Raw genomic sequence first — 24,145 nt, 5'->3', positions numbered from 1 at the left:
TGTGCGTTTTACATGCTGGAATTATGTGGACTGTAATGTTTAATATATGATTTTAATTGTGGACCCCAGGAAGAGTAGCTGTGTTTAAGGGTACAGCTAATTGGGATCCTATAATAAACTAAACTAATGTATATATGATTATAGTTTTAATCATATATACATTAGACACTGTTTAGGTTTTAATTGGATAGAGAACCAAGCAGAAGGAACCAATGACAATGACAGTACACAGACTTCAGCCTGTTGAGGTTTCTGGATTTCTGGAGTTGCTTTTTTATTGGATGTTTTGGTAGCAACCTTATGTAGACAATTTAATCAGGTCCTCTCAACTCCTGGACGTATCTGACACTCACTGGCCAAACCACACACACTGATTCCAAGACCAGGTCCAATTTTTTTAAAGTGGACCTTCTGCATTGCTTCCTCTTGTTTGAGACACAGCGGCCTCATCGCCAGCCTTGGTTCATCTGCCACGGAGGAGACCCTCAGCGATGTGTACAGTAGCGCTTTATAGCCCACTGCGTGACTTTAGCACCATTTGGCAAGGACTGCACAAGACCTCCCGAGGCCTTCGGAAAATATGGTCCTCTCAATGACTACAGAGCACACACTGTGCACCATTCGGAATTCTTCCTCTAAGTTCAATCGTCACACTTATACCATTTTTGGGAGCTGGTGGCAGTGAGGACATATATGGTCACATACAGTATCCTTTTTATTCAGAGTCGCCTGGCTGTGACCATTGTGGGCTCCTTTTCAGGGCTGTTAGAAGCTATTCTGCAAATCAGGGGACACACGGAGATGGCAAGTTAAGTTGTATTCATACTGCAGCCCAAAGTGTCAACTAGTCTGATTTCTCCCTCATATGTGAGTTGTGTTTTGTTCCAGTGGTAGCAGATCACGTGCAACTTCACTGTTGCCATGAAAGAAAGAAAATATTCCACTATTCACCTGTCATAATTTTTGCACCCGCGGGAGCTTGGCTGAGCCAGAGTTAGTATGGAGACCAGACATAGCAACTGAAAGAAAGCCCATTTGGCCCTAATGGCCCATTTGGTTTGTAGTTAAGGAGACAGATCAGTTCAGTCAGAACTCCTGTACTGAAACAAAAATGTGTTTCAGTCCATGAGAGGCAGTATACCAAGCACAGGAATAATACTATGGGCTGTCTTCTAATATTACCACTCTGTCTAAGTGTGACTTTCTGATTCAGGTCAAATACTATCTGCTACTGCGTCAGATATCTGATTTAAAGGACTGGTACCAATTTTTTGGTGAGCTTGTTTGCTTTTTTGCTGGCTGTTAGATTAATACCACACGGTCATATATGCAGTCTTGTATAAGTACTTGAAAGCCAAAACGAGTATCTTACCAGAAAATGAATATGTTATGTTAGAATATAACTTGAGATAAAAGTATGTGATGTTTACTGTACTTAAGTAGGGTATCAAAAGTGAGTTTATGATATTAAATGTACTTAACTATTTACAATAAATAAAAGTTAAAAAAAACAACAACTTTGATTATGAACTTTATTGTGGCTTCCCTGTAGTGAAGCATAATATCCAGGGTTTCCACACCTTCTTAAACATCAAATTTAAAGTCAGAAATATAAATAACAAAGTAAAGTACAGATATGTGAAAATTCTACTTAAGTAAATTATCAGTAAGTGCTAATACTTATACATTACAATGCTGTCGTATATGCTCAAAAAGATACAGTATATGACTACGGGCAGCGTTAGCGTAGCTTAGCATAATAGATTGAAATGAAGACACAACAAGCCTGGCACAACCCCCCCCCCCCCCACACACACACACACACTTAAAACCACAGGCTGTTTTTGCACGGATTAAGAAAAACATGTACAGTGACATGTTAATTAGTAAGCTTTGGAGGTGCTGGCAAGTGAACTGTGTAACCTTTAGACAAAAGCCATCTTTGTGCTAAGCTAAGCTAAGTAGTAGCTGGTTGTAGCTTCACATATATTCTACAGAAACTCTGCGAGAAAGTTAACAAGCGTAGTTCTCTATTTTAGAGCACAGCAGGAACTCTAGCAGTGAAAATTTCACTCTCATGAGGTTTTTTAACATTAATGTGCGTTCCCCCAACCTGTCTCTGGTCCCCCAGTGGCTAGAAATGGTGATAAGTGTAAACCGAGCCCTGGGTATTCTGCTCTGCCTTTGAGAAAATGAAAGCTAAGATGGGCCGATCTGGAATCTTGCCCCTTTTGAGGTCCTAAGGGATCTCAAAAGCTACAGACTCAGAAATGGCACATCCTGAGGAAAGCTCATTGTGGGACTGGCTCTAGTCGCTGTAATTCTGCACCAAGGCTGAATTTCGGGAAAGAGACTTCAGATACAGTATTAGGGGACCACTAAGGTTTATATAAAAGAGACTTCAGATACAGTATTAGGGGACCACTAAGGTCTATATAAAAGAGACTTCACATACAGTATTAGGGGACTACTAAGGTCTATATAAAAAAGACACAGTGGTGGCGGTAATTGATGGCGGCTTCTGACCTCACTGAAATATATATGTGCTACCGTCTGCTGCTTGATTGGATGGATGTAAATATTTGAGCGTAGCACTGCTTTCTGCCGGGAGCCCGAGCCCCGGTGTCCAGCACCATAAGTGAATTTGGGAGCCGCGCTGGACCCTGTGAGCGAGAGAAGCCAAGGTTGGAAATGTGGGGAAGCAGAATCATGCTACACCCACACGCCACTGTTACAATATCTGTCCACAGCCCCAGGAGGGCACAAGGCAGCAATGGGGTGGAGGTGGGGGTTGGTCTTTTGTTACAAGCCCACTCTGGGCACAGTGGTTGTGAAAGCTGATGTAAAGCAAGAGAACGCTCTATAGACTGTGCTGCTCGGTGTTAAGACAAGCTGGAGCACAGCAGGGTAATAACACGAGCCATGCGGGCAACTAGAGGGGGTGAGGTGTAGACAAAATAGCTGCCCCACTACTGTAGATACCATTACAACCCACTACTTTCACACACAGACACAGTCACAAAGACATCGCATGCAGGCGGGCATAAAGGAATGCATTCACATCTGGTTAGCAAGCCTGATGCATAAAGGTGTCAGTTTCCATCTCTGAAACAAACAAAAAAACATTCCAAAACAGTTCTTATCTAAATTCCAAGAACACCATTGCCCCTATACAATCGGTAAAGACCCATCTTTTTAAACAGGCATTTAGTTGACCTGTCTGCACTTTATTTTGTATGTATTACCTCTATTCGATTGAGATTGGTTTAAAGAAATGCCAATAAACCAGAGCACGTTATTGTCCCATCCCGGAATGCTGTGTAGACTAGCCAGACCTTCCTCCGCAGCGCTGTGGAGGAAGACTATGATGGAGGATACAAGTAATAGCAGCTTAACAAGTCCTTCTAAATGCTCCTGAACGGTGTGTTCATGTACAGCTGCGGACACCATGGATGTGTAGTAGCTCTGTTTACACTATCCTCTGCATGTCTAAATATACACGCATTTATATTGCTGTATGCACAATACTAGCATGTTTGTATGTGCAATTCAAGTTTGCATGTATGTGCAAGTGCTTAGTGCCGGTATGTATGTATGTACAAGTAATGTATTTTGGCCTAGGGGGCTTCTCATACATATGTCTTTGTAGGGCTGAGCATTGGGCTGCAGAATTATATAGGATACAACAAATGTTATCATGATTGAAATGCCTGTGTAAAAGCTCCATTTTGATCTTTATCATTATTCGTCAGCCCAGATTTGTAGTTTCTTTGTGATTTTGCCATTTTTCATCTCTTCCATAGCAACAAAGCTGAACGGCCGTGCACTTCGGGCTATGCTGACAAGGAAAACAAATCTCCACCTGAAGTCCTGCTTCCTCATTTCTTGATCTTTAAGTAGCTTTGAGTACGCAGAGATCAAACAACGTCCTCTTTAGGCCATTAGACAGACAGAAGTACCTGTGCTTGAACCCCACTAAATGACTCTTGCATTACAAAACACTTGTCACGCCTCTGTTATTCCACATAATCTGATTGAAAGGGAATCCTGCAACAAAACGGATAGTGGATACACAGTCTGAATTAAATGAAACCCACGCACATGTGAAGTGTCTCGTGTTTGTGTGACCTGGGTATGATTTCCTTAGAGAGAGATTTATTTGACTTTAGCTTGCTGTTGAGAGAGTGGGAGAGGTAGAGGTTGGCTTTGTGTTTTCAAATTCAATTGTCCACTATACAGTCAAAGAGCCGGAGTTTCCTGTGGTTTGCAGTAATAAACCTAAACTCGGGTTACATCCGAGGACTGCAAATGGTCAGGAAAAAAAACACAGTGACGTGGACGTGTAATAAGGTTAAGGCCTCAAGCTACGAGACCCTGCAAGAGCTGAAGAAAGCGCCAAAATGGTAATCCTCTATCCCTAAACTAAAGGCTGAGGTCTGGCTTGGTGGAAAAAAACAGCAGATCTTCCAGGGCCTTCCAGACCTCCTTGTCTCTTCAAAGTCAGTGAAATTGGGGTCTTTAGACTTGGTGGTTTACAACACATTCCCTGGTCCAACCCCAAAACTGAGATCAGCGTGGCAAAGAAAAATAAGCAGTGCAATTACAACACTGGGGCTCGATTATTTATACAAAATAATGAATTTGTTTCTATACATGCCAATCATCTCACCCAAAAAGGAGTTTATTAATATGGATTTTCTTTCACTGTGAGCACAGCACTGCAGTAGAAGCATGTGTCTAGTCCATGGAAGTGTTTGAGGCATGTGGAAAGCTTACACCCATTCCGTGTTGATACAAAGTGATTAGTTTATTATAGAAGCCGACGGCCTGAGTACATGGGTATTTGCTTCCATGTTGTAGCGGTAGCATGAGTGAGATCCGGCCGGGCGTCCCGACACACGGAATGACGACAGGGCCGCGGAATCGGAGAAGAAGAGGCGGCCACACGGGATGGGAGCACAGGGAACAAGGGGAATCATGGGTGGTGGGATGATGAGTGAAGTCACTCGTCCTTCTATTTTGTTTCCGACAGGGCAGCGTGCAGTGGCCCAGCTGACGGTCTGTTTGCGGCCCTCGTGCTTATTGCCACAGTAGCCTGAGGCCAAGATGAAAGCAACCCCCCACAGTGAGAGCCGTTTTCTCTTCTAGGGTGAGGAGTCCCTGTCTCCTGCTTTCTTTAGGGCCTGTACATAGGGCACTGTGTTTTGGAAAATAACAAGAGTGGGTTACAATGCAATCATTTAGGTCCAAATTAGATTGACAGAGTTGCTGCCCCCGTGACCCGACACCGGATAAGCGGACGAAGACGGATGGATGGAGTATCAAATATGAGGAAACTCAATTTCAGCTCTATTACTAGCTGAATTGACTTACATGGATCGGAGGCCAGAGTTTCACACCAAACAAGGATAGAGATTTCCTGCTTACCCGGGGCCTGTTCTTATTAAGTTATGGGGGTCTGGTGTGATTGATGGGTACACATACAGGCCCGCTGCTTCTGAGGATACAGGTAAGCCCATGTGCTGACAGAATCCATTGGAATTCCTGTAAGGACTTCCTCCCTAAGATGTTTTCACTCTGTAAATGTAACACTATGACCTTTCAGGTAGTCTCCTTCGCTGAACTATGAATCAATATGAAAATATTTTTTATCAGCCAGGCCCACACAAGAAGGTTTAAGGTCACACAGCTCAAACCAGATCAGAGTCCTCCTGTTGTCTGATGAAATGTCAAAGGGTCTAAATGTAAATGGATGCAACAATTACAAACACGAGGTTCACATAATCAGTGTTTCCACCTGTAGTGACAGAGCCATCAGTTGTGGGTCATTACTTCACAGTCTTGTGGTGCTCAGAGGGTAACCTAAGAGAGGCCAGAGGTTGGCTTTGGCTGACTTTAGAGGAAGAAAAACCAGGAGCAAAGGGGGCTTTTTCCTCTACCTCACCTCAGAACGTAAACAGTGAAAGCCTGCAGACCAACAGATGCCTCGGAGTCCTTTTGCCCAGAACAAGGAAAGTTGTCCGGAGAGAAAGGAAAGAGAGGTTTGATCATGTTGGTAAAGGTTCAACCCTATGAGCTGAGGGCCCAAGAACTCTGTAAAAGTGAACTCAGAGAAGGTCTGCTGTACCTCAGTGTCACCCACACCTATCACATTCTCATTATCACAGCGCTGACCTTATGGGGAACATATCAGTTCCTCACGACAATATACAATTCAGGTGGTTGTGGAAGAGGATGATCTTTCCAATCATTCTCTCACTCTCTTATTTGCTCTTTCTAAGCCAGCATGGCAAAACAATTACCTGATAGCAAAGCGGCTTAGAGCATGACAAAGTGAGTGACGTCTGGGAACCCAACACCTTATGAAACGATGCCCGACGTCTCGTAACATTTTTACACATGACAGCATGACTGCACTCCTGAGGGGCTCGTCAGAGCGTTAATCCATACGGCCCACTGCTGCGACAGGCAGAGGAGGAGCAGGCAGACAAGACTGCGTTAATGAGAGCCAGATCTGCTCTGTTAGCTTAGCGCCTGGCTGAATGCTCTGACACAGACAGCAAGCAAAACGCAGTCCATCATGCTGCCCCTGCAGAGCTGCTCCGAGGCTTTTGAGGTGGGGCGGACGGGTTTGGCACGTAAGTCTGGATGTGCAAAAGAGTGTTTAGTTACTGTTAGTTTAGTTCCTTGCAGTTTTTTGTTGTTGTGCAGCCAGGGTTAGTCTAAAGCCTTGCTCAGGCGGCGAGTCCAAATCAGTTTTTTGGCATGTCCAGATTTAATTTAGAAATCTGGACAGCAAAAAAACAACATGAAACGCAATTTTTGGATTGAGATCTGGTGTGTGTAGAGGCTATTTGAGTACAGTGAATACATTGTCATGTTTAAGAAACCAGTTTGAGATGATTTGAGCTTTGTGAACTGGCACGTCATAATACTAGAAGTAGCAATTAAAAGATGGGTAGACAGTGGTCATAAAGGAATGGGCAGGGTCAGCAACAAGATTTCACCAATGCTCAAGAGGCACTTAGGGGTCCAAAGAGAGCCAAGAAAATATCCACCATACATTTTGACAAAGAAGAAAAACAGGAAAATGATGAAAAGGAGTAGGTAATTAATTGTTTAAAGCTTTAGTGCGTAACCTATTAATAATAATGACCGTCCGTTACATTTAAGCCATTGCCAAATGAGTTGCTACAAAGCTACTTAAGACTATCAGCTCCACACAACTGTCTGTATTTCTCAGTATATTGTTCAGAAATTGGTGTCGTCTGGCGACAGAAACCTGAGTCCACCATGTCGTCCTTGGCCACTAGCATCTGGGTAGGGAAGGCGTGGGGGTGAAGCGTTCACAGAAGGCTTGCATTATGTGGATGCACCGCCAGAATGGTTGTCATTACTTAGATTTCCTCATGGGGGAGACAGAAACTGTAAAAAAAAAAATGGACAGTATCAACATTTTTGAAAACTGATATGTCATTTAATCAATCAGGTGATCGAGGAAATTACTTGATGTTTCATGTGATTGTAAATTAAAAGTTTGGGACTGTCAGAAATCAAACAATTAGAAGATGCTTTTTGGCTAATTTTTTTTTAGACAAAAATGACCTAATTGCAGCCTACTGAAGAACCAATTCTGCAATAAATTGCACTTTTAACATTTCCAGTGCACCAGAAAATGAAGCATTGTCCAGCGAAGGAGGATTTTAGGAGGCTCTACACACTGCCCTGCTTCACATGATGCGGCTGTAAAACAAATGTGAATCATCCAACTTTGTAGATTGTTCTCGGAAAACATAGAATCTGTCAGCTCAGCCCATTAAGTAGCTGATGTTTTTCCAGTGTAGTCATGGGGAAACAGCAGCGCTACAGCTCAGCACATGGTTGGACCACATGAAGGCATTATCACGCTGTATGCCTCCGTTGTTGTTTGACTGAGACATATTTCCAGACGGCTGCTTGGACTGTGGCAGGACACGAAGGATATGCTACAAGGAAGAGTACTCGCTCTTGCTGCCAGCCCCGACCCTTTCATAATCACTCAGGAATTAGGCACATCCCAGTTAAAGCACTGGTAGAGTGAGTTATGGCTGTGGTGGTGTTTCCTGAGAAGTCTGCCAAAAAGATGATTTAGACAGATCACACGTCTGGGCTCTGAGGATTCTTCGGACACTGTTTAAACACAAGTCTTTATTCTGAGGACAGAGGAATGTGAAGGGGGCAAAGTGAAAAACCCATCACCTAACAGCGACATTTCCAACATGGCAACCGTGACAGCAAAGTTATTGATCATCTCTACTGAAGACTTGGACATTAGATCGCTTCCTAAAAAAAGACTTCTTCTTCACCATTATACATTCTGGCTCTTTGAGTTACAGCTTGGAATAGCAAAAAACAACATGACTTAAAAATCGATTTTTATTTAGTTCAATACATAGGGCGGTTTGTGAAATATGTATACATTCAGCTTTACAATTCATTCAGGAATTCTCCCACCAAATTCCTAAAATACACAATTTACAAGGTATACATGTTTCAACATATTTCTGAAGACAGAAAAAGACAGCTATACCAGTTAAATAACTCAAAGCCTACTTCCGTTTTGTTTTATTATACCATTAAATTCAAATGGTATGCTAAATATGAATTAGTGTTATGGCAAATAGCCTCTGAAGGCCATTCACTGGACAAACAAACAAATAAATGGCACGCAGAGTTTCCCATGCAATTAAAAAGAGATTTAAAAAAAAGAAAATTCCATCTGTGATAAGACATGCTTGAATCCATGTCGTTTTCACCATCGCTTACACAAGATCAAACTCTCAGAACTACATTTCCCAGAATTTTTTTTAGTACACACACTAGCACTTGAAAACTAGAAACATGGTCAGAGGTCAGGGGTACAGTACATTTTAACTGCTTCTCGGATACAAATACAGAGATAGGACTACTGGGAAATCCATCAGCATTGTGGAGTGCACAGCTTTTTCTTTGATTTTCCAAACTCAGTGGAAACACCCTTATGACTCACTGCCCTGTCTAATATCGAACACTTTTCCTTTGTGTCTGTCCAATCAAAGGGATCTATATGAAAACCCATGGTAGTGCTAGTGTTATTACTGATATTATCTGTCTGAGTGAGGGAGTGCCAGTGGGTCGCACTCCATTAAAGCAACTCGTTACAACAAAGGCGTGCAATTTTAAGAGGCTCCCTCTTCTTCGGCACCGAGTGGAAAGCTTGCTGGTGCCAATCTCTTTGATTTACGCACTCTTCAAAACACACCAAGTTTGAAGTCCAAGTCAATAAAAGTAGTAAAACTTCATTCCAGACGGTTGGTAACTCTATTATATTTTGAAGAAAAGAGGCAGTTGTGTGGTAAACAGAGACACATAAATCCAAGCCTTTGACTGGGAGCGGTGAGATAGATTACAAGATGACTTGGCTTGATAAGCTTCTCCATAAGCAGCAGAATGTCCATAGAGTCCGGGGACAGGATCAGGACCAAGCACAGGACGGAGCAGAGGAAAGAGACACACTGGAGAAAAGTGGGCCCTGCATTGATACAGATGTGCTTACTGAGGCGAGGTGCTCTGAGGACAATAAGCATGCTGGCGACAAAAGAGAACCCTTGGTCAAAACAGTTTTCCATGTCTCATTCTCATATTGCAGACGTTTAGCCATGTGCCCGACGACCTTTGGTTTTTACTTTTGCACTTGTTTCACTGCACTGTTAAATTTAAATCACATGTACGAAGTGAGAATGGTTCATATTTTGACCAAGGACCCAGAACTGCAAAATAAACTGTAACTCATAACAAAACAGAGAGAAAAACTCACTCAAATTCCATTAAGAGGAAGGCTGAGTTGCATTTGCATTTGAGCACAGCGTTGGTATTAGAAAGTGTGCAAAACAATGTCTGTGTGGACGGACGGTCAACCCTTTCAGCTGATCATGTCTGATGAGGAAGCTCCGCTCAGGACAGCAGAACTCTGGTTCTTTGTTCTTTCAAGTGTGTTTGTGTGTATGTTTGTGTGTATGCTTGTGTGGCACTGTGTGCGGTATTCCCGTGTATGTTTGAACACATGCTTTTGCGAGTGTGTGTTGTCTAGACCAGGGAGCAGTAGCCGCCGCAGCTTCCGCCGCCGGCGTCTTCATCGCTGAGCTGGACTCCTCGGCCGTGGCTCTCACTCTGCCATAAACCGGGCGTCTGGATTATCTTCTCCACCAGCTCCTCAAATGCACACTGAACACCGTCTCTGGTCTTCGCACTCGCCTCTGGAAGAACAGAGTGTAGGAGGGGGAAAAAAGGAAGAAAGAATGGGGAGTGAAGGGATGGGCAGATTCAGAGGAGAGGGGAGAGAGAGGCAAAAAGGAGTGAGGAAAACCAAGAAATGAGGAAAAATGAAGGGGACAAACAGAGGAGGAGGAACAGAAGATGGGATACAGATACACCAGCTGTTAATGTCTGTACCTTGAGTCATCATCTGCTGGTCTCCCAGAGCGGGGGGGGGGGGGGGGGGGGGGGGGGGCGGGGTGGGAGGTGGAAAATGTCTCTTCAATAACTGTCAACCCTCGACACTAGTAGTGAACCTTAGGAGGTTATTAGGGGGTATCGACAGCACCCGCTACACGACATGACGATATCCAGAAACATAATGATAACAAAGGATAAGGAAATCAGTCTTATTTAAAAGCCATGTCCGTATTAAAATATTAGGACGTGTATGGGGGAAATATCAGAAAAATTTTCATTTCACAAAGGTTTTTTAAAATCACATATTTCAGAACCTGATGAAGATAAAAAACTGGGTGTTGGACTTGAAGGGCAAGTCATTTCATCTCTGAAAGTCCTTTACTGACAAACCAGAACAAATTAGAGTACAGGGAAAACCAGAGCCATGCATGCAAGATGATATATGAAGCTGTTTATTAATAGAAGCATGCAAGTGAAAAAAGTTGTTTCCCCTGTGTAATAATAGTGTGCTGTAACTCATGCCCAGCAGGTCTTTGTAGAGTAGGGAACCCTCCTGACTTACCTATAAAAAGCATGGAATGTTTTCGGGCAAACTTCAGCCCTTCGGCCCTGTCTAGCTCGTGGTTTTCCTAAAACAAAAGAGAGGTAATGGCTTATTTGAGGCCTGCCGGGCGGAGCTGTCAGCTACTGTGGTCGTCACAGGGCAGAGAGGAAAAGTCATTTTCACAGACAAAGAACAGGACACAATAAATTCATAATGCTCTACTTAGTGGGCATATTTATCCCCACTGACGGATTCTGGTATCCTGGTAAAGGACCAGCTGCCAAAAATACGAAGGTGGGTCTGCCACGGCCATTTAGTTCTGTCATTTGTCAACTTGCTCTAAGATGACTTTCTTGTTTTGTTTTATAAAAATACTTATTTTGACAGTTTTAATTTCCCAAAAGTTTTAAAAAGTTACTGTTTCATCTAGTGGTTATTTTATCTCTAGATACAGAAAAACGATTTTGTCAAAAATATTAAGTCCATTGAAAATTATGAATTTCTTTGCACATAACAGAACCACAGACACACTCACCTTATCGATCTTATTTCCCACGAGCATTTTCACGAGGTCGTTCCTTGTACAGTACGTCTCCAGCTCGTTGAGCCAGTTGTCGAGCTTGGCAAAGGTTTCCCGTCGCGTGACATCATACACTGTGCCAAACCCAATGAACGAGACATGCTCAGAAAGAATGAACACAGACACACACACATTCTTGATTTTTCTTTTCGCAACCAGGACTATTTTGCAGCATGGGAATAACCATATCAACATAATCCTGGTACGTTCTTGCATTAACAATGTGTTTTAATACATTTGCATACAAGACCTAATAGAAAGAATGTATGCTATTAACTGTAAAGAATGTTTTCAGTACTGATTGAGGTGCAGTAGGGGCCTTTCTGTGGAGTTTGCGTGTTCTCCCCCATGTTCGCATGGGTTTCCTCCCACCATAAAGACATGCATGCTGGGTAATTCCTTCAATCGCCTTTTGGCGTTGGTATTGACATAACAATAGAGTTGGTCCCCGGGCAACGGACTATGGCTGCCCACTGCTCATAATTGGTTAGGATAAGATAAATGCAGAGGATACATTCCTTGTATGTGTTAATGCACTTATTGATACTATATTAATATTATTATTATTACCAGGACTTAAGTAAAGGATAACACTTTACTTGCAATAATCCAGAGTTATTACAGCTTTTGTAAAAAGGAGTGAATAATCAAACTATAAATCGAGGACTCTGTGTGTATGCGTGCATGCGTGCGTCTTTCAAACGATCCCTTATGCTCTAAACAGGTCACAAGCAGCATGGAGTTGCTACATTCAATTCATTTTTATTTATAGTATCAATTCTTAAGAAGTTATTTCGAGACACTTTACAGATAGAGTAGGTCTAGACCAAACTACAGTTTACAAGAGCAAGCATTTAGTGGGACAATGGTGACGAAAAACTTCTTTTAGGTAGAAACCTCAGACAGACGCAGGCTCCTGGTAGGTGGTGTCTGACGGGGCCAGTTGGGGGTGTAATAAATAGTGGCAATATCAGTCACAATAAAAGATAATACATACATCCAATCGACTTTGCACATGCAGGTGAGTGCAGTGTTGAGTAAAACGTTATTGAGGCCGTGGCTCAGGAGGCAGAGCCAGAGAGGTTGAGCACTGAACCCCAAGTTGCTCCTGATGAGCAGGCCAGCTCCGCCACCATCGGTGTACGTCTATGGGTGAACGACGGGACAAATTGTAAAGTGCTGTGTCCGTAAATGTAACATTTACCATTAGATGAGTGGTTCTTGAACTTCGAGCGGTCACGCCACCCTACAACACTCCATGCGGCAATACTGACAACCAACCAATCGGCCTGTTCTGAACAGGCACGCGCAAGGTCTTTCTGGGGTCTGTCTTTCACCTGTCTCTATCACTTGTGACTGAGGAGCAGCAGCGAGCCTCCGGGCGTGTCATGTAGTGGGCTTGTTGTGTTGTAGTGCAGATTTGATCTGTGCGCTGTAGGAAAAGTAAGAAAGACATTCTATCGCTTCTAACTGTCTCTCTGCTTGATCAAGTACATACAACTCACAGGCACAGCTGTGTTTGGGGATTTTGTCAGATGATGTTGTCCAAATGAACACTGCAGTAGAACAAGTTTAGATAAATAAATAACCAAAATAAAACAACTTAATACATGTGGTTGATAAAACCAACAGGACTGAAAACTTCTTAAAGTATCACATAGGGAACTCTTACAATCCCAGTGCTATAGCAAGGAGCCTTGTTTTTCTATATGTCATTAGAGTGGTTAAAAACCATAGGCAGCAGAGGAAGTCTGTTTAAGAGGTTTATCTTATTTCCTGTATGTGCGTGTGTGTGTAGACATATACATGCTGTACATGCATGTCTATATGAGCAGGCTGACTTAGGGCATAAACTAACTACCAGAGAGAGGCAGGAGCGTGTGCGTGGGTCACAGGATGAAAAGCCATCACTTTCTTTACAACCAAGGACCTGACTCTGAAGTGAAGAGGACACACACACACACACCCACACACCACAACACACACACCACACACACACACACACACACACACACTTGAGCGATGGCGTCAACAGCTTAGCTTACCCAGGATGACTCCCTGGGCGCCACGGTAGTAGCTAGGCGTCAGGGTTCGGAAGCGCTCCTGTCCTGCAGTGTCCTGCAAAACAAAACCAGCTCAGCACTGCTGGACACACTCACACACTGGTGGCTCAAACAGAAGGAAAACCAGGGCAGATGGACATAAACAACAAGGCTGACTCTTCTGTGTCCCTCAGAGCATGTAGGCAGAAATGGTGTAACGTAAGCGCCATCTTCTGGGCACTTGAGAGAATAGGCCGACTGGAGTCATGGAGGACTTGGGTAGTTAACCTCTCTGCTCCGACTGACAGACAAGAGACACATTTTGGTTTGATGAGCACTATTTAAGAGAGTGAACAGAGTTTGTCACTTACCCATATTGCCAGCTTTGCCTTGTTACCGTCCACAGTTATGGTCTTCACTTTGAAGTCCACACCTAGTCAACAAAAAGCCAGTCATTCGTGCTGTCATGATTACCTCATCCTGTTTCAGACCCAATACAGTGACTCTTACAGGTTTGGCCAATTACTACCAAGAATATGACACCAGTGTGAGAGACTATAATTATCTATGATATTGTCAAATTGTGCATATACTACACATCCAGGGCCTGAAGTTAACCCTTTTGTCCGTTTTTGTCTCATAAAAGGTGGAAAACAAGAATTGCTTTGTCTTTATGATCCTATCATGTCCTATTCATGGTAGCCTACCCGTGGACATTGTGCTGTCATCATGTGGTGTAGTAGGGGGGCCTGACTTGATAATCCAGGATAAAGGCATCATTTCCTATCCTGGGCTGGGACACACATTCATACTGTTTATAAAGTACTGACTTTAACTTATCATTGCACCTACTGTACAATAATGTAGCTGTCCTCAATTTAGGTCATCCTGTATATCTCAGCTACGGTTTTTCCTGCATCCATCCTGTGCGATTGTGTGTGTTTATGTGTGTGTGCGTGCGATAGGGGGTGATGCGGGCCCCTGATTGGCCCGGGCCTGCGAGCAACTGTGTACTCTGCTCACTGATAGTTACGCCTCAAGATAGCAGGTAAACTGACAGTGTTACAGTGTTAGTAAAATAGCAAAATTCACCCGCATTTGGCTGGTTTAATGTACTAAACTGAAACCTATACAGGTCTGTATTTAAAAAAATAAATTAAAAAAAGTCCAACACCTGTGAAATGGCTCAGAGAATCATGAATCACCCCTAAAAATCCTGCCAGTTCCCAAAGGAACCGACATTTACATGAAAATAACATGTAGTTCCCTAGCACGTTCATAGTGGACATAGCTGCACAATATATTATTTTTATCGTCATCGCAATATTAACCGGCGCAAAAGCTGGGACATATCTCGAAAGACACGCAGGGATTTTGACATTATTTTCCTCAAACTGTGCAGCCTTAGGTGGACCTCAACACAGCCTGTCATCATACAACATACAGTTGTGTTCAGAATGATAGCAGGGAGTTTAAAAAACTGAATAATGCTCAAAATCTTTAGAATAACTTTTAATTGCATAATATGAATACATTGGGAACACTGAACATCAATTTCAAATCAAAACATGACCACATTGATCAAGTTTATGTTGTACCTTTACAGAAAGTGAAGATAAAGGAATGTTAGGCTGTTCAACAAAAACAGCAGCATTTGCATTTTTCTTTACAAACTCAAACATTTACTGTATGAACTGAAAAATGTATCAAGGGTTTGCTTTACTTTGAATCACTGCACTAATATTTAGTTGCATAACCATTATGTCTGAGAACTACTTCACATCTGTGATGCATGGAGTCGACTAACTTGTGAACAGGTATTCCAGCCCAGGACGATTGAACTACATCCCACAATTCCTCTGCATTACTGGGTTTTGCCTCAGAAACAGCATTTATGATGAAACCCCACAAGTGTTCTATGGGATGGAGGTCCGGGGATTGGGCTGGCCACTCCATAACATCAATCTTGTTCATCTGGAACCAAGACGTTGCTCGCTTACTGGTGAGTTTTGGGTCACTGTCTTGTTGAAAGACCCATTTCAAAAGGCATTTCCTTTTCAGCATAAGGAAACATGACCATTATTCTGATGTATTGAAACTGATCCATGATCCCTGGTATGCGATAAAGAGGCCAAACACTACAGTATGAGAAACATCCCCATTACATGATTTTTGCACCACCATGCTTTACTGTCTTCACAGTGTACTGTAGCTTGAATTCTTTTTTTCCAGCAATGGGACTTTGCGGGGGCTTCAGGCTGATAGCTATGCTTCACACAGTCTTCTTCTGATCGTAACAGTGCTCAAAGGTAACTTGAAGTCTTCTTTGATTTTCCAGGAGCTGATCATTGGTTGAGCCTTTGCCATTTTTCATATTCTTCAATCCATTCGAATGGTAGTTGACCGTTTTTTCCCACATCGTAGAGGCTTTGGATGCCATTTCAAGGTATTTGAAATCATTTTGGCTGAGCAGCTTATTCCTTTCTACTTTAGTGTCTGGAACGACCCATTTTGCTGAGTATTTCAGTGCGAAATGCACTATAACCAGCATGCACAACATTTGCTTCCTTCCTTCCTTAAATATGGGCCATTATTGATACCGGTTTCTTCACAGAATCAATCACCTCACTAATTGAACACAACACTGCTATTATTTTGAACATGACCCTTTCAATTACAGATTCAATTACACAGACTAAGCAGTATGCATGTCATGACTGTTGGTTTTCTATGACTCTAGAATACTTAGTAAATCAGGCATGCTCACCTGTCTGCCAATCATCTGTGACCTCATTAAGACTGATAGATGACTGGGTGTTGCAGTGATTCATTCTTGCCCATTTAATAACTTTAGGTCAATACACTGCATGCTAATTTGATGATGTACTGAGAATGCTACTGTCACAGGGAGAAATACTCCTCAGTTGAACAGTTTTAGGTGGCAAGGAAGTAAACATATTACTTGAGATCAAGTGATGCTGTATTCAAGGTGATTTCTGTCTGAATGAGGAAACTCGAAGGAGGCTTAACTCCAATAAAGACATCTGTTGGGCAAAGACTCCCAGCTGGCCAAGTAAAACTGCAGAGAGCCATGCCTTGGCCTTCAAAAAAAACTAAAAAGTGTTTTAAATGTTTCAACCACTATTGGAATCTGTGCTTTTGGTCGGTTCAACAAAGACAGCATTGTGAGCTATGCGCGAGCCTCACAAAACCACATCAGTCAGGGTGGAAAATAAATTCTACATGCAAACGCATCAATCAGATTATAAATCTTGAGTTGTTGAATGCTGTAATGAACATTAACCCATTAAGGTAGTTACAGCCTGAAGGCCACCTGAAAGTATAGCATGTGTGTCCTTGGTGCATTGAATGATTAATCCCAGTAAAGAAGCTAATATCATTTGCAGATCAACCAGAATTTGGAAAAACCGACACTTCACAATTTCACAGGATGAGATGGATAGCCTGGTCTGCTGCAGGATTCTTTTCCCCAAACCCCTCATTAAAGTGCCCATATTATGAAAAAAAACATTTTTTCTGGGATTTGGGGTAAATTTTGTGTCTCTTCCACACGCATACAAACTTGGAAAAAAAACTATCCATGCGGTTCTGAGTGAGATACGCCTTCAGTCTCCGGGTGAGCTGTTTCTACGTCACTAGCCAAGACGAGGTGGCTAACCGTAGCATGCTAACATCAATAATATCAATATAGGCCCGTAGATATATCGGCTGGGCTCTATTAGGTACACCTATGCAATCCAGCAACATATCGTTACACAATAGTTCTTATCTTACAAAACGTTATGCACACTTTTAAGTGCGCTATCCTAAGAATGTCAGCAACATTAGTGATCAGTGTGCCTGCCTTGCAGAACATGTTTAGGCAACCAAAGCAGTTGGTTAGGTTTAGTAAAAGTAGCCTGGTTACGATTCCAACCAGTAGCCCTTTGCTGCCCGTCATCAACCCCCTCTCTGCCACAGAGGTGTACTAAATTGTAATTTTCTCCATATTGCCCAGCTTGATGCAGTCCAGTCCAACACCACTGCAAACTAGAACTTCAATGATGAACGATGGCTGGATGTTGCATTCGATTGCATTAGAACTTACAGGTGTACAAAAGTTGGCTACCCCGTGTAGGTTTATATGTATTTCTACCTATCAGGTGCATTTACAATTCCCCCCATAATCATTTATTTTTAATATTATTGTTTGTACTTAACTCCCTTGGGTCTAAGCGTGTGTGCAATTAAGTGTGTGGCTCATATTGACTCACTGATGATAGTTTCTAGGGCTGTGACGATATGCAAAATAAAACTGAAATTGTGACACTCAGCTCCACGAACCTGTGTCACGGAGGTTTGTATCAAATTGTGGGTCAAAAATCGTGATACGAACCAAACCCTGGGTTTGGTGTATTGTTACAGCCCTAATAGTCTTGCAGTTACCGCAGAACAAAAGCTTACTTTTATTTTACTATTTCACTAACCAAGCTCATGTGTTACTCACCTATTGTTGCTGCCTGCTCTGGGTCAAATGTGTCATCTGTGAATCTCAAGAGCAGGCTGTTGACAGGAAGGAGGAAATAATTAGATTGGGACTCATCATGAATCATTGAAAAAACACGGTAGAATGGCTTTATTTAGTAATTCTATTCCACACAGGTTGAGCAGGCTTTTGGTCTGGGATCGGGTTTCCGTTGGCTTTGTTCACATAACCTGTCCTGCGGCACCAGACTTATCGGATTCTGTATCTCTATCTCTTTCTATTTATGACTTTATCCTTCACTTGCAATATGCGTACACGCTCCAGATGCTATGACCATTAGAGTGCAGTCAGGAGGACAGGGTTCATTTCTTAACTATGACTAATCAAGTGCAAAGGCCTTAATCACAGCACAGATGATGGGGATAAAGCTTACTCCTTTCCCTTGAACCAAGCATAATTCTCTTATTTTTCCTCTCGGGCCATCAGGAGAGATGCTGGAGCAATGAGTGTTTATTGTTTGAGGTCCATACAGCCGATGAGCTATGCTTGGAGACAGCCAAGTTAGCAATGTGTTCTGTGTAGGTCATTTGTTCAGGTTAAATGAAACTTGTGTATTTCTTGCCAGGCAAACATCTCCCTGGTGATTTAAGGGCTTCTACAGATTGCAGGAAAACAAATTAAATATCTGTATGCTATTTAAAATCAGTCCAGTCAGTGTACCTACTCGAACAATAGAGCAATTGGCTCAGGATAGTCCAAATCATGACATTTGAAACTAATCATAGTCTGAATTTGTTTATTGTATTAAGCAAAAGCTCATTTAATAATAATACAAAATTGCATTCTGGAAGCTCTTGGCCTGAATGATGCACTAGCCAGAAACTCTTCTGTTTCTTGGAAATATAAGCAAAACTAGGTGTATGTTATGGTGTTGGCATTAAGTCAGTCCATCCTCTGTGCTCTGTTAATAAAGAGCTGCCATCGCAGTAGGCAAAATACCAGCACCACTTCCAAAAAAAAGATACAAAAAATACATTTTGACTGTACAACTAAAACAGGCACAGACCAATATTAAAATTACAGTTGTGTGTTTGAATCAAACAATTATCTGAAATGAGTCATGCCACAGTGGACACATTACTGTTGACATTCTGGGATGAAAAGTGCATGAATTAGTACACAGTCCACTTGTCCTACAATAAAGCTTTGGGCAGCTCCTTTCCTATGCACCGTGCTATGAGGACTATGGAAAGCATGCTGCACTCGATACCATAGTTTGTAATGTGATGGTTGATGGCTCAGGATTCTTTCATGCAGTCTGGACCACAATCTTGGAGACCAGCTCGCTGTTGGCATCGTGCACAACCTAAATTGCCAGACTAATGTTGGTAAAAACATTATACTCTGCTTTGAATATTAGCCTGATTTGTGGTTGCTAACAAGGACCTTTGAGTACCACATAATGGCAAAATCAACTGGGTGGTAAGAGCTATACAGCCTTTTAGTCCTTCTATTGAGCTACTCTATGTAGTTTAGCATATGTGCTTTTGTGTTCATAATAACGTGTTAACCACTTCTGTTGAAGCTCGCGCTACACATGCAGTAAATACGATTAGAAACAGGGAATGCGTCTTGCACAGCCATCAAAACTACCCACAACCAAAGTGACTGTTACTGTCATGTCGTCACTTATATCGTCCAACATATAATACATTTGACTGTAGAGAACTGTCCGCCCCTATGGTAGTACGTAACGTTAACGTAACTTATAGCCACAAAGACACAAATGTAAGATGGTCTCGACTGTTAAATTCAAAGGCAACTGGACTTGGTTAAGGTTCTTGAATTCAATAATTAAACCTTCCTTATATACTATGACCTGGGTGACGGAGAACCTTGAAATACACCGTTGCTCTCGATTGCAACATATTTAAGCAACTGTGCCAGATGTGAACAAAGATGATGTCACATACAGCTAGCTAACGTTACTGTCAGCTACCAAAGGTTAGCTGGGCTGCCAGCTCACCACAAACCTTATTTTACCTTTTAATAGCCTGTCAGTGTGGGTTTCCTTTATTAAAGAAGAGGGACACCACAGCCAAGTCGAATACGTAATATTAAAATTCCGCATTATCGTTGAAACCTCACACTATCTGGTTGGCTGCTAAGCTAACGCTAGCTATCTAACGTTAGCAGTGAGCCACGCCATCAATTTTCTTAGAGATAACTAGCTACAACTTACCTGGACTTCCCAACACCACTTTCTCCTATTATCAATATTTTCAGCGTCGTTAGTGTATCGTCTTCCATTTCCCTTGCACAATGAGACGTGTTACTCTCAATAACCTGCTACAACAGCCTAAATAAAACGACGTTCCCAACTAACTTGCGTTCTTGTTTACAGCTTGCAGAAGATAGTTTGACAGCAAGAAGCCTCACTCCAACAATATCCGGTGAGACTTTTGGCACTTCCGCTTGAGTCATGATGATGAGGTTATCTTTATGATTACATAACAGGAAGACGCGGTAAGACATGGAGTGCATGTTCAGTGGTATATATAGTAAATCAAATGTGTTATGTTATTACGTAACGTACAAAATTGGAATCCATCATATTTCTACCAGTCTATGGTTTCTACCAGTGTTACATAACTTATAATACAGTAACATAGGTCTATGAATTGTCATTGGTTCTTTTAATAAACATTTTATTATTGTTTTTACACATTCCATACATTTTTGTTATTACTGTCATACACTGTTACATAAATACTGTGCATATGGTTCATGTTTTTTTAATTATTGCTACTGTATAATTGAAATTTGACTGGTTATTATGTCATGTTAGGGTCATCCGCACCATTTTGTTTGTCACATTTTAAAAATGAAATAAAATACATGAAATACTTATTTAAAAGAACCAGTGCTCGGCATGCAGGCTGTCACAGTAAAATACAGAATGTATGTTTTATTTTTACTTTATGGAGTCAACCAAAATATAATGGGCTGATGTTTATCAAGCTCGTCTATATCTTTGTCACTGGTTTGACTATTTCTTTGGACAGGATTTTCCTCCTCTGTATAACCCAACCCTATGAATACATACTACATACATACTTAAAGTACGTTAAACACCATCCATGAGAGAAACCATGGCAGCATGTAATGGATGTTATCTTGAATTATATATGAAATTATTGTTATTTGATTTTTCTGCTCCTCAGTTTCTTTAGATATTATCTTCAAACCATTGGAGAATGCCTCTAGCCTTCAGCGTTGATGTGTCATTACTACGGTTTCTGGTACACTATTGAAACAAAAACAAATACGCACCTGAAAATAATAAAAATGCTTTGATTTTGGGGTTATTTTTAGTGATAGCCACACAGAAAGAAACAAACTGTTTTTGTACTTTATTTAATAAATAACTCAGTTGAGAGAGAACATGGTATTGAAATAAAAGGCACTTTTAAAACAATACTGTAAAGGCTTATGTGTGTTACTTCAGAGGCATCGGGGTGTGAAAGCATTTCAGAGGTGATTCGTGTGACGTTTGAAAAAAAACACTCATTTCATTCTTGTAATCTAAAAAACAATGTAAATAAGTTCACTGCTTCTTGGAACAAGCTAACATAAAAACCTATTTTTGGCGTACTTGACAAGAACACAGGAGAGGACCTGAGAATGAGTAATAAAGTTAATGCAGTGGGCAAGTACAACAATATTTCATTAGTTAATTGCAACTTCTTTCATAACTACACAATGCTTCGATTGTTCAACATCGCCCGCAATTTCATAATTTTAACAAGTGGTATACAGTCCCTTTGTGACAGCATATCAACAATTCAAATAATGATAGTTGATATTTATTTTTATATTGTGTATTTAGTCCTTTAGAACAGACAGTACTCAATAAGAGTGCAATACAATGTGTTTCTGAGCTGCAGTTAAAAACTACATTTACAACCACTGCATAATCTACTGTAATTCAACATTACTGTCCAATCTAAATTGAATGTGAAATATTACTCAATACTTCCGATTGCATTTGTTTTACATATATATATACACACATACACACACACATTAACAAAATGTGCTGCTATACCTGACAATTTACACATTGAACTCAGGTCCTGGCTGGAACACACAGAGACACACAGGAAGTCAGTGCACAGAGAGACGACAAGACAGACAAGAAGACAGTGTCTGAGAAAGAGACAGAAGCTGAGGAATTCATGTAACATATATTGCATATGCATAGTGTCCACACAAAGCTAAATCCTCTGCCCATAGTCCTGTGGTAGGAACAAAAAAACACCTCCATGTCATCATTTTGCAAATATGCAACTTAAAAGTATATACACATACTGTATCCTGTACATCTAAAATACAACAAATGCATATAAATCATAAGTGTTAGTAAAAATACAGATGCAGTGGTGGCGTGGTGCATTATACTGGTAAAGGAGCAAAAAGAAATGATGTAAATTCCACCACAGGTTCCCCAGACTCCAAACCCGTGGTAAATACTGCAGTTGTCAGATACTTGATAGCAGAGTTCATTGAAAACTATGACGCCATCATTTTCCTTCATATTTGGGATTGACCACAGTCGTGACAGCACTTTTGTAGATGGGATTTTCACCCTGGAAAGAAAAAAATTGAAGTTACAATCATGGTATTACGGAGTCAAGCAATATGCCAAATGTGTGTTAGATTTTCTGACACATTCATCAAATCACACGGAAAAAAGGCTGGGTTCTCATTAGGCATAAAAATAGAGCATCGCCATTTCCTGTACATGTCATTTCTTTAAATCACACTTAGCACACAGCCATGCTTTTGTGACAACACACCAAATATCAGGATGTAATTAGGCATCATATTTAAACCCATTTCATACTCACCAGACAAGGTTTTGGTACTTGTGCCTTGAAGTCTCTTAATATCCTCAAACACTAGACGGTTTTGTGATTTTTTGATTGTTGCAGCACACTCATGCACTGAGTTTTACAAACGCTGAAGGTAATATTTCTCTTCCTAAGGTTCCACTTGTCTAAAAGTTTACTTCATAGCTTTTAAAGACAGGTGAGTTAGAAACAAAAGTAGATACTGAGTGAAATCAAGACACACATAAACAGCCCATGCAGGAAAATGGAAATGAAATGGAAAGTAAATACAAACTTAAAGGACAGCAGCTTTACGTCCATAGCTTGGATTCTGGAACTGATTGATAGGACTCTTGTATATAGGGTTTTCTTGCTACAGATAGAGAATGAGGACAGAATAGAGTTCAGCAGGAAAAAAATAGACCAACAACATAGAAAAATAATAAAAAGGGCACTTAAAGGAGAATTCCGGTCGATTTCAACACATAGTTCTGTTGTTTGTAAATGTGAAGGTCTGTCAGTAGAGTCAAAAACAAAACCAATCAGTGCTGCCTACACGAGTTATCCTCCTGCTAGAGTTAGCACCCAACAGGCTTAAGCAGGGCAAGTTTTAAATGTGTTTTTAGCCTCTAAACATGTTCAAATGTTCAAAAACATGTTTTCTGTAAATAACATCCCAGAGTACGGTCTAAACCTGCTCTTTTAGGAAAAGCGCAATAAGATGACTATTGTTGTGATTTGGCGCTATATAAATAAAATGGAATTGAATTAAATTGAATAGTCAATTGTCAAACTCATACAATCCCATATTCCAAAACGTATTTTTTCCACAAAAAAAAACAATTTGCCGTTGTTATGTCCTTAGTTATGACAGGCTGTAACCTGACACCACAGTGGAGCCAGGAGGGCTGCGCATAGGTAACTAAGCAACAGTGCAGACTCACACTGTCAGCTGAGAGAGAGACACAGAGCTTTGGGATAGTAACGCTATTGTGTCAGTGTTTTCAGAGTATCAGCTCAGATAAATGAGTAAGAAGGCGAAAGAACATTGTAGTCAGCCTCAATGGCCAAAACAGTAACACTGAGAATGCATTTGTCATCATAAGCAGTGTTGGGAGTGAAGTTAAG

At 41.3% G+C, this 24,145-nt stretch overlaps 2 protein-coding genes across 3 annotated transcripts in view; both read right to left on the bottom strand.

The window, feature by feature from the left end:
- Positions 1-8,399: 8,399 nt before the first annotated feature.
- Positions 8,400-20,595, bottom strand: LOC116672039 (ras-related protein Rab-18). Its single transcript, XM_032503603.1, has 7 exons — positions 20,368-20,595; positions 18,147-18,202; positions 14,011-14,072; positions 13,643-13,715; positions 11,553-11,671; positions 11,036-11,102; positions 8,400-10,274 (listed from the first exon to the last, which is right to left on the bottom strand). The coding sequence occupies exons 1-7, from the start codon at positions 20,433-20,435 to the stop codon at positions 10,105-10,107; spliced, it is 615 nt and encodes a 204-aa protein (XP_032359494.1). The 5' UTR covers positions 20,436-20,595; the 3' UTR covers positions 8,400-10,104.
- A 928-nt stretch (positions 20,596-21,523) lies between these two features.
- itgb1a (integrin, beta 1a) overlaps positions 21,524-24,145 on the bottom strand; it is a 39,242-nt gene continuing 36,620 nt past the window's right edge. Inside the window, exons 16-17 of one of the 2 annotated variants that reach the window (XM_032503577.1) lie at positions 23,313-23,390; positions 21,524-22,774 (exon numbers count right to left, since the gene is read on the bottom strand). In XM_032503577.1, the coding sequence (XP_032359468.1) occupies positions 23,313-23,390 (78 nt within the window). In that variant the 3' untranslated portion in view covers positions 21,524-22,774. The remainder of the gene's footprint in view (positions 22,775-23,312; positions 23,391-24,145) is intronic. The other variant, XM_032503578.1, reaches the window with a different exon arrangement.

The sequence above is a fragment of the Etheostoma spectabile genome, chromosome 22 (assembly GCF_008692095.1).
Source record: "Etheostoma spectabile isolate EspeVRDwgs_2016 chromosome 22, UIUC_Espe_1.0, whole genome shotgun sequence".
Classification (NCBI taxonomy): Eukaryota; Metazoa; Chordata; class Actinopteri; order Perciformes; family Percidae; genus Etheostoma; species Etheostoma spectabile.
This window is presented reverse-complemented; position numbering and strand designations above follow the sequence as displayed.